Source organism: Arachis ipaensis, chromosome B5 (genome assembly GCF_059453495.1).
Source record: "Arachis ipaensis isolate K30076 ecotype BB chromosome B5, ASM5945349v1, whole genome shotgun sequence".
Lineage (NCBI taxonomy): Eukaryota > Viridiplantae > Streptophyta > Magnoliopsida > Fabales > Fabaceae > Arachis > Arachis ipaensis.
The window spans coordinates 6,015,766-6,026,997 of record NC_142440.1 but is presented as its reverse complement, the minus strand read 5'-3'; the positions used below and the strand labels follow the sequence as shown (position 1 = coordinate 6,026,997).

At 26.7% G+C, this 11,232-nt stretch overlaps 1 protein-coding gene across 1 annotated transcript; it reads right to left on the bottom strand.

Annotated features, from left to right (window-relative positions):
• Window positions 1-626: 626 nt before the first annotated feature.
• On the bottom strand, window positions 627-1,962 carry LOC107641652 (uncharacterized). Its single transcript, XM_016345133.3, has 2 exons — window positions 885-1,962; window positions 627-785 (listed from the first exon to the last, which is right to left on the bottom strand). The coding sequence occupies exon 1, from the start codon at window positions 1,750-1,752 to the stop codon at window positions 889-891; it is 864 nt and encodes a 287-aa protein (XP_016200619.1). The 5' UTR covers window positions 1,753-1,962; the 3' UTR covers window positions 627-785; window positions 885-888.
• Between the last annotated feature and the right edge of the window lie 9,270 nt (window positions 1,963-11,232).

Below are 11,232 nucleotides of genomic sequence, written 5' to 3'. Positions count from 1 at the left end.
TATACAATTATTTAATTTTATATTATTAAATATTATGTTAGAAAAAAATAATAAACTTTTAAATTTATTATCTAAAAAAATCATCTTACATAAATTTAATTAAATAATTACATAAATATATACATTAAAATTAAATTCATATACGAAAATAAATATGAACTATATATTGATATATTAAAAAAAAAAAAAAAAAAAAAAAAAAAAAAAAAAACAGGTGTGAACAGTGAATATAATATTACAGCGTTTAACTTAAGCAATAATGGGTTGAAATTAATAGTCCCCACGGAAATGTATGCCCAGACACAAATCTATGTACTTAGACCCCTCTACAAAATGGAAAATGACACTTCACTGCAAACTTTTTCAGTGTCTCCTTCAAAACCCTAATCTTCCATTTCTAATGTAAATTTCTTTTTTTAGGAAGAAATAATAATAACATCAATAAATAACTTACATATTTTTTTCCTTTTTTTTTTCCTTTTTTTTTTCCTGAATCCCTTCCCCACCCCCAAATTGCTCCTTCTCCATGTGCGCACCTTCAGTCCAAAAAAAAGTAGCAACCACACACACTCATAGAAAATCAATTTAGTTAAACAAAAAGAGAGAATTTGAAGAAAAATGATCAAACAAAAAAAACTACCCACAGTAGTTTCCATCAGCTTCATTGTTGAGCAACTTAAGAAATTAATTACAGCAATCTAGATCTCTAGATCTTCTCTCTCCAAAGGTAAACACCGTACCAGTGTACCATCAGCACCACCAGCACCACCACCATCACCACACAGCTGCAAAAAAGAGAGCAGATAACATTATTACAAGGGTACTAGCTAGCTAGCTCGCTCCATCATGATGCTTCAGTTTATATATAGATGTATGATTCCTACTAGCTTAGCTTGGTCGAGTTGGTGGTCGCTTTTGCCCCAAGCGCAGCTCTAGATCAAGCTCTTCAAGGTGGTGGTGATGGCCGTTATTGTTGTTGTTAACGAGGGCTTCTTCAATCACTTTGGTGGAGTAAGAAGGAGAAGAAGAAGAAACGCCGTTGATCCCGGATGGCAAGTCAAGGGAGGGAGAACAAAGCGGTTGCATCATCGTCATCAAGTTGTTTTGTGGGTAATAAGATGACGATGAGGATGACGTCATGGAGAGAAGAGTGGATGGAGACGGAGACGGAGATGGAGTAGCGAAGGTAGTGGTACGATTAGGGCTTGGTGGCAAATGATAGAAGACGCACAACCCTGTAGCATTTGAAACCAGATCCTGATGATGACGATGAGGGACATTTATGAATGCTGCTGGTGATGGATATTGATGAAGATGATGATGAGGAAAAGGCGGAGGCGGTGGAGGAGGTGGAGGAGGAAGAGGAGGTTGGTGGTGGTGGAGGCGAGCACGGTCTCGGCGGTGGACGTTCATGTGGCCGCCGAGGGCTTGGGCGGAGCGGAACTCCCTCCTGCAGAAGGTGCAGGTGTAGGACCTCGGTGGCCACGTGGTTCCCATGATGTTCCTAGTGTCCTCTGCAAAGGCTCTGACCTCCCAAGAGTCGTCATCTTCTTGGTGCTGTTCCCTAGGGTTCCACATCCAAGTGGTGGTGATGGATGAGTTAGGGTTTGAAGGAGGTGGAGGAGGGTGGTGGTGGCGGTGGTTGTTGTTGCTGCTTTTGGTTTTGTGTTTTTGTTGTTGTTGTTGTTGTTGTTGGGATTGTGACAATTTTTGGATCTGGCTCATTGAGAGAAGCCCAATCTCTGCAGCCATGGTACTACTGCCACTGACATTTAAGATAGAAAGATGGATAGAGATAGTGATAATGGGCAGATGAGATGATGAAAATCAACAAACAAAATCATCATTCAAATCTAAATTAAAAAAAAAAAAACTTTTAATATATCATGCCTTCGGGTCATGACAAAACTCATCCCTTTAACACAACAATCTAATGTATCACCACTTGTTTGGGAAGTAAGCACTTGGAACTTAGTCAGATTCACATTTATATATCATAAAAATAATAATTATAAATTTATAGTCATAGGGTAAGTAAACTATACTCATCATTAGCTAGCTACACAACTTGTCTCAATGCTATCGACAATTTCTTTCCTTTGCCTTCTACGCCGTTCAAATATCTCTTCCTCCAATTCTTTTTTTAATTTCTCGGCTGCAACACTGCGATACTCCGTTCCTTCATCGTAGCTTCAACAACTCTAAATTGACACCAGGATTCAGAATGTGAAAACGATATATTACACACTCTCATGCTAATTAATTACTTCCTGTTTAATTAGGAAGGTATGTATTTCGTACGTGTGACAGTTATTACTTGCCTTTTAGGTCTCTTTTTTATTAACATAAAATTAAATAATTAAATAGGCAAAAGTAACTAATACAATGTATTTACTTTGAAAGGAGATCGCTTTAATAAAGATATTAAAAATGTCTTTTTTCTAAAACGTTTACACATGTCATGATATTATTGGACATTTTTATTAAACTGGTTAATAATTTATTTTTTAATAAACCATAATAAAATCGGTTATTATAGCAATAATAATAAACTCAATTGTTTACATTATAATTATTAGATCCGATTTGATTCGATCGAATTACACAATCTAAACCGAGTATTTTTAAAATTTTTAATGAAAAGATAAATATATCCCTGATTTTTTGTTTTGTAGACATTTAAATCCCAAAAAATTTAAAAATATAATTAAATCTCTAAAAAAATGAGTTTATTATTATTGTTATAAAAAAAATCGATTTTATTTTAATTTACTAAGAAATAAAAAATAACCAATTCATTAATACGTCCAATAATAATGCGAAACGCAAGCGTCTTTACAAAAAAACGTTTTAAGCATCTTTACGAAGCGTCACCCTTAAGAGTTCTTTCGAACAAATAATTTAATTTATCTTGTATTTTCAATTTTTAAATAAAAAATTATTTTATATTCCTTTAAATATTTAAATAATTCCTATAAAGAGATAATACTTAATATTATCTATAATTTGAGAAAAACAAAAGTTCGACAATAAAACAGAGAAATATCTTTGCAAAACTGGCAGACTATACTGTAAGCAAAGGTGTCTATCTGCTACTAAATATATAGTCTACCACTCTTAAATTGAAACTAAGGAAACCTTAATTACAATATAGTCAGTCACTTATTCGTGGTATTGACTAATAAAAAAAAAACACATAAATTATTATATTTTTAATATATTTTTTATGCAATAATTTTGTTCATAAAATTTTCTCATTTTCATTTGTATTATACTAAAATTTTTTCTTTTGAAGTCAACAAATATCAAACTTTAAATATTTAATTGTAAGATGATAAAAATTTTAATATCATATCATAAAACTAATTTTTCTAAAAAATTAAAATGATAAAAAGAGGCACATTTTAACCAATATTAATTTAACTCTTCAGAATCTACTAACGCCTTGGTTTGATTTTTCAATGTTTAATCAATTCAATTTCGGTCCCCTAAAATTCAAAGTAGTGTATTAAGTTAGTTTTTGGTATATTTTGATGAAAAATATGTTAAATCACAAATATTTTTTATATTTATTTTATATTTGATTCAGTAACTAACAAAACTAATAATTTGATATACAACCTTGAATTTGTGAGGACTATATTATATTAATTAAAAATTGAAAAACCAAACAAAATTATGAATTAAAACTTTAGGGAACATTAAATTTTACTCGAAAGTAAATGAGAAATTATTTTATTGTTACATTATATATAAGACAGATCTGATGCAAAAAAGTGACTATCATGAAACCATTTCTATTAAAAGTTTTAACTAATAGAAAAATAATATGAATAGTTATATCTCTAACATACTTCTTAAATAAAAGTCTTTTTTAGGTTTGTTTGATTTTTTGTATATGCATTTTTTTCTCTTTTATTTATCCTATGTTTCTTTTTTTCTTTTAGGATTCATTAATGATCGAATTCTAAACTATTTAGACATAGAACTTTGATATCATATCATGAAATTATTTGTTTCAAAAGTTTAAGATGATAGAAAGAGGTAATATATATAAATGATTATATCTCTAATAATAATATTTTTTAAATACTCTACTTGCACAAATAATGTATTTTATTTGAGTAATGTTAAATAACCAATTTTTTCAGTCAATATCAACAATTTTTTTTTAAATTATTTTATGTAGATAACCAATAACTTTTTTGAACAACATAAACAACCACCAATCAAATCAAAACACACTACACCTCCAAATTAACTACTTAAATCTTAATATTAAAATAACCATCCGTACACCTAGTAAAATGAACATCCAATATATCCATTGTTCACATTATTATTTAATATTTTCATTGTCTATCTATACTTTTCCATATTCTATTTATCTAAAAGTATAGACATTAAATGATAAATATTTATTTCAAATATTAAATTGTAAATTTAAATACTAAAATTAGCTAACTAAAAGTTGATTCTCTTTGAATACTTTCCTATTTTGTTTTACATGTAGTATTCTGACCTTTGCAATATGATTGCAAAGTCATAAAGCATAATAATTATTCTCATACTTGACAGCCTTTTAAATATTACTTCTGATTCATGATTTATCTTATTTTAGGGATTTTTTTATAGGAATTATGTATTTTTAAATTTAATTTTTATTTGAATATTCACACTAACTATTCTGAGATAAATATAGAGTAAATAAAAAAGAAAATTTAAAATTTAAAATAAGCGAAATTTTGTTAACTTTTTTCCTTACAAAATAGTTAATTTTTTGTGCATGTGTGTGAGACAAACATCCAATTCAAAATTAAATGAAATAAAGGACAGAATGAGAATTAGCACTTAAGAAGTTTTTATATGAGCATTACTTTATTGTAGTATTTTCCATTATATATTATATATATCAGAAAAACTCTATGTAAAAATAATATATTTTTAATCCATACTTTTAACAATTCAATAATATATTTTTAATTCATACTTTTAAATATTATTGACTAACTGTTAATCGAAAATAACAAATTCTATTAGTTTTTTAATATTTTTTTTATGTCTATTTTAAATATCGGTCCTCCAGAGTAGAAACTAATAATTCTTTCATTCAATAAAATTTTAAATATTTTGTCTTCAGCCAACAATAAAGAAAGAACAAGAAAAAGGAAAAGACAAGGACAGAGTTGACAAATATAGGTGAAAATTGAAGAAAACTGGCCTTCAACCTTTTTCTTTGAATATAAGATTTTGTTAATAAGTGCTAAAAAATACGCTAATCACAAGTAGAGTATTTGAATGAAAAATGTAAAATTAATTGTAAATTTTTTAAAAATTTCATTTTTTTTTTGAAAAAATCACTTTTCTCCTCTTTTAACTAATGTCTTAGGACACTTTTTAACCAAGTTCTTAAAATATTGGACAAATTACATATATAAATTATTTGGAAACCAAATTTATCAGATTATAATATTTTAATACAATAGATGAATTGTAACTTTTTTATATTAAAAAAAAACTGAGAATATAGTATTTTCAATTAAAGGTAATCTGCTATAAAGTGTAGTAATTTATGTGAAATTTTGTGCGGGATAAAAATCTCTATACTTCTAAAAAAATTTTGCTGACTAGAAATCGCGAGTGGCTATAACTGTTTTTGAAGAAATACTGTCTTGCATAAATTGTAGCACATAGTAGCGATTTATGTATATGACTATTAGAATTTTATTTTATTTGTGATCTAATTTATTAATATAAAAATTAGTCTAAGTAGTATTATAATTGTTAAGAAATTATATTAGTTAATTGTATTGGCAGTTGGTTTGTTTTTTTGGTGAAAAAATGCTATTGTTCAAAATTTATATAATTTGGGTCCCTAATCTTGATCACACAACAACAAACAAATACATTCTGATTCTATCTAGTTTGGTGATTTAAAAATTAAAAATTTTAAATTAAATAAAAAATTTGATGGCTACAGCTGGAGGGATATAAATGACTAATTTTATGAAATATCTAACAAAAACTACATTGAAAAATTGGAAAATGGATTCTCTCCAGTTTTTTTGACACTTGACAAAATATAGTGTGATTTTTTACATTTAATTTTATAAGTGGGACCAGAAATAAATAAGAGAAAAAACAATAAATGATTAGATTAAACACTGGACACCATTCATTTTTTTTTTCGCTGAAAAGGATTCACTCCCAAAAAATTGAAAGTTTGAAACCATTACTATAATATAACATAATATTATTATATGTATATAACTTGGTATGTCTAAGCGTGTAACTTTTTAACTCATTGAAGGCTACACTATTTTACTGTGTTTAATTTGTTTAAGTAAATTACATGCAGAATAATATGTAACAAAGACAAAGTGTCAATGATCTTTGTACTTTTGTTCTAATAATTTTTATGTCACTTTCTTTTATATAGAATATATTTATATATAGTTTGTATTTAACACATTATGTGTGGTATGAAATTTTAGTTTTAGTTTTATTTTTTGACGTGTAGTTTTATTTTTATATAGTTTGTTATATTCTTTTTTATAGTAAAGTAAGTTCTAGACCTCAATAAAAGAGAAGGGAATTTTAATAGGAGTAACAAAAAAAAAAGTAGCAAAATATATATGATACACATTTTATATTTGTCTAATTTTCTATTTTTACCTACCATATTATACACAATAAAACACCAATATTAAGTAAACAATAATTTTTTTAGTATTTCCATCAAAATTATTGCGAATTAAAATTTTATTGAAAGATATTTGTTATCATCATTATTTAAATATCTATTTTTTTATGTAAAAAAATTATATTTTTTGAGTCATTTATACATATCGACAATCTCCTTTTGCATAAACTGCAATACTGTGTGCCACAGTTTAGTGTATGTAAGATAGTATTTTTTTAGAAATTGCTATAGCCACTTGCAGTTTCTGATCAGCCAACTTTTTTTAGAAATTACTATCTTTTGTAATTACTATCTTTTGTAGCGATACAGAAAAATTGTAATTTCATCTACTATATTAAAAAATTATAATATAGTAAGTTTGATTTTCAAATAATTTATTTAAGTAATTTGTCCTAAATAAAATATTTATGTACTTATAATGTTTATATGTTGAACGATTATTGAATATATATTTTGTTGTGTGGTGTTGGTGTGTAATTTTGTTTTTAGAAAAACAATATTTATTCTATTTTTTATGTATTTCTTTTGTACACATTTTTTTGTAATATAATATTTTAAAGTAGTTGTTTTTGATGCGGACATTCATTCGAATTGGAGTCAATTATGAAGTGAGTTTCAACATTTAATAGATTTAGATATGAACCTAACTAATTAATTTAGTTTTGTCTCTATTTTTTCTTTCTGTTTAGTCACAAAAAAAAAATTCGAGTCAGGTTAAATTTCTGTAATCACGAATTTGATATTCAGATCAATTATAATAGTATATAATTGAATTTTACTTGATTAGACTTGATTATCCATCAGATATAAAAATTAATATAATCGAACCAGATCAGTTTTAGACTTTTAGTTGAATAATTTAATTATTCATACCCGCTTACATCCCTAGATATAATATAAGTATATGCTAATAGTTGGGCTGCGTTATAACGAGGACATAAAGATACAGACAATAAATATCTAAAAAGTGTTTAGATAAAGAAATATAGACATGAATTTTTTTGTGTCTACTTTTAAACGAAGATCAATGATAGATACAAGAATTTGAGAGAGTAGATACAGAATTTTAATGAAAAAAAAATTTTCTTTTTATTTATAGATAATTACTTTTTTTTTTACCCTAATTTGAGTTTTTTCTCTGCATTGTCATTCTCAGAAAGGTTCTCAAAGAGGTACTCAAAGAGTATAGAAAGATATTCTCTTCTTTCTACTTTTTTTTCTATCTCTTGTGTTCTCTTTTCATTGTCTTCTTTTTCTTTTTCTTCTTTCAATTGGGATAAAAGACCAAATTCAGTATCTATTGAATCTTTTAATTTACACAATAAAAAATTCACAAACAGAAGAATAAAAAATTTAAAGAAATACAAAAATAAATTGTATCAAAAAAATTTTAAATGTTGAGTTGAATAAGAAAGACTGAATGGGCGGAAATAAAATTTAACAAGTATAGTAAGTATCATTCCTCGTTCACCAACTTAGGAAGGGTTAGGCGACAAAGAAGGAGTGAAAGACAGAGGGAGGGAGATGAGAGTATAAAAGATATGTCTATTTTAATTAGTTTGTATAATATTTTTAGTTTTATCCATATGTATTTAAACATAATATTAGACATTACATTAATGTCTTATATATTTTATACAAACACAATACATAAAGGATAATTTTTAGTGTCTTTGTTCTATTATTTCTGTTTCAGTATCATATTTTGTCTTATTCACAAAAACAAATGTAATTTTAGTGTATTACACCTATATGGTCATCGGATGTAGGAATATACAAATTACATCAACCGATTTACATTAATTATTTTTTTTAAATTAAGAAATTCTACCCAGCAATTTGTAGTTTTTAATATTTGAAAGCATAAATCCCTCCTAACAGTTTTTTTTTAATTAGAAATCACACCCAATTATTTCTCTTTTTCGATTTTTTTTTTCAAAATAGTAATCGGGTTAGCGAATTTTCTTTTTACATTCGGTTTTATATTCTAGTAAAATTTCAAAAATTTATATTTTTTATTTTTATAAAAAAGCCACTATATATAAAAAATATCCCCATTATAATGTATATAATATTTTTTATTTTATAATAATAATTGTTATAATGTTCAAAAGGTGCGTGATAGTGTCTAACTTATTAAAAAAAATAAAAAATAAATATTTAATTTAAAAAGTATAAAAATAAATTAAACAGTAAATTATAAGCAGAATTTTTTTAGAAGAGTGCTAGGGGCCAGCAATTTTTGTGATTTGTAGCTATCAAATAACCATCAATGATAATTTTAATGGTGTGAGATTGATGTGAAATTTCATTAAATGACTCACTTTTCTTGGCTGGTTGCAAGCTGGCCAAAATTTGATAAAGTTACTGGCTCCCTAGACTTTTTCATTCTTTTAATATAGGATGATAATGCTAGCTACTTGTAGCTATAGGTATGGCTGTGTAATTCTGGTTTGTGTTGGTTACTTGTTGTCAAGACGCAAAGCCTCCGTTGGAGTGTTTAAGGAGTGAAAGTTACAAGTAAATAATAAGGACCACGTCGACCCTTTGACCCCTTCACCTTAATTTAATGCGCATAGAACAATTAATGAACATTTCCTGAAAGCCATAGCTTTCTTCGCCTACGACCAAACCAAGAAACACCCACCTTTTGTTCTCTTATCATTGTTTCTGTCGTCCTACTGCTCCATGCTACCATCTACCCGGACAACCTAGCTTTTTTATTTTCTTCTTTTTTTTATTTAATTAAATAAATATACTTCATTATTAATTAGTCACGTTGTATTGCATTGCCAACGTTAATTAACATGTTATATATTAAGCTTTAAGTAGTCATCGTACGTGGTAATTAAATAAATAATTAATTACATATCCTAGACTAGCTAGCTAGTATTGAAGAAGTTACAAGTATAGAACAATTCTATCTTGTGGGTAACGAATTAAGAGTGGTTTTGGAATTAAAAAATGTGTCAGTCATTATCGGATTGTTAATCTTATTATCATTATTATTAATTTATTATTATAGGTTAGTATATCCTTAGCTTCATGGCTAGCTGGAGGCATTGATCCCCAACTCTCGCTTGTTTTGTTCAGTATTTGATTTGATTTGGTGAGTGTAATATAATATCATAATATCATATCCTTATAGTTCAATAAAGACAATAATAAGGGTCGTCCAGAAAAAGGACACAAAACATGGAGGGCACATATTCTTGGAAAGTTACATGACAGCAATTTTGCAAATGTCTTTGTCAAATCAATTTGATTAAGTGATCTTTTCTCATCAACGCTTTAAATAAATTTGACTAGCTAGCACACTATTTTCATTTTTAAAAAAATTAAATTTGTTACCAGAAGAAGCAAATTTGTTAAAGTAAAATAATCAAATATACAAGAAATTAAATGAATAATTAAACTTGTTTACCGTTGATATAAATTTATTTATGAAATACCAAATATGTATTTTTATAAATGATAACTACTAATTAATGCGTGATTAAGGTTTTATATACACATAACATCATTTAAAAAAAAAAATAGTGCTTTTAATTTGGTTTTCTGATCTCACCTTTATCTTAATTCACACCTTTTGTATTTGTTCTTATACATTTGTGGCCTTAGCTTTGATCAGGTTCCAGAAATTATCAGCAAAAACTATGTGATCCATGCACATGATCATTGTTTTTGGCGTCAGTATACACAACCACATGGTGTAAATAGGTTGGATATTGTTGGTTTAATTATTTTATTAGTTTGCATCACTTTTAGAATTTAATAAGAGTAATATATCTACTTAATTTGTGACACTTATTATATGTATTTTATTCATGTTAAATATAGTAACTTTTATGAATTGTTGGAAAGTAGTCAATGAGTAATAAGTTAATAGTTCAAATGGCATAGATTCTCCATACTCAATTAAGAGGTTGTGGGTTCGAGTCTCCTATCTTTTTAAATTTTAAAAAAAAAATATTGTTGAAAAGTAAAACTGCAGATGCGTACTTGTTAATAACTATAATTTTTGGTTCAATGTTAAGAATTTATTAAACAAATAAACAAAATTACATATACAAGTCTTTTTAATTTGTTATAATATTAGAGAATTAATTATTAATCGTTCAATTATAATTATCTTGACCTAATATGCCGTCATAAAAGTTTTTAGAAAATATAAAAGAATTTAATTTTGATGCACTAATAGTATAAAATATTTTATATAGTGATACAATTACATCTATTTTTTTGGATGACTATTCACACAGTTAATGTAAAAAATAATTATTTTTATTGATGTAATGTTACGTAATTGGATGCACGCGTAAAATTACTTTACACTAAGAGTGCGTCAAAATTAAATTCAATATAAACTTTTCTTGTTGCTATGAAGTCTAACTTTTTGAAATAATGATAATAATTATTAAGCATTCATATCTAATAATAAAAAATTTATTTTGACTTCAATGTATGTACTTTAATATGAAAAAAATATTAAGTGATTAACATTTTCTTCTAAGGATCGGAGTATATTA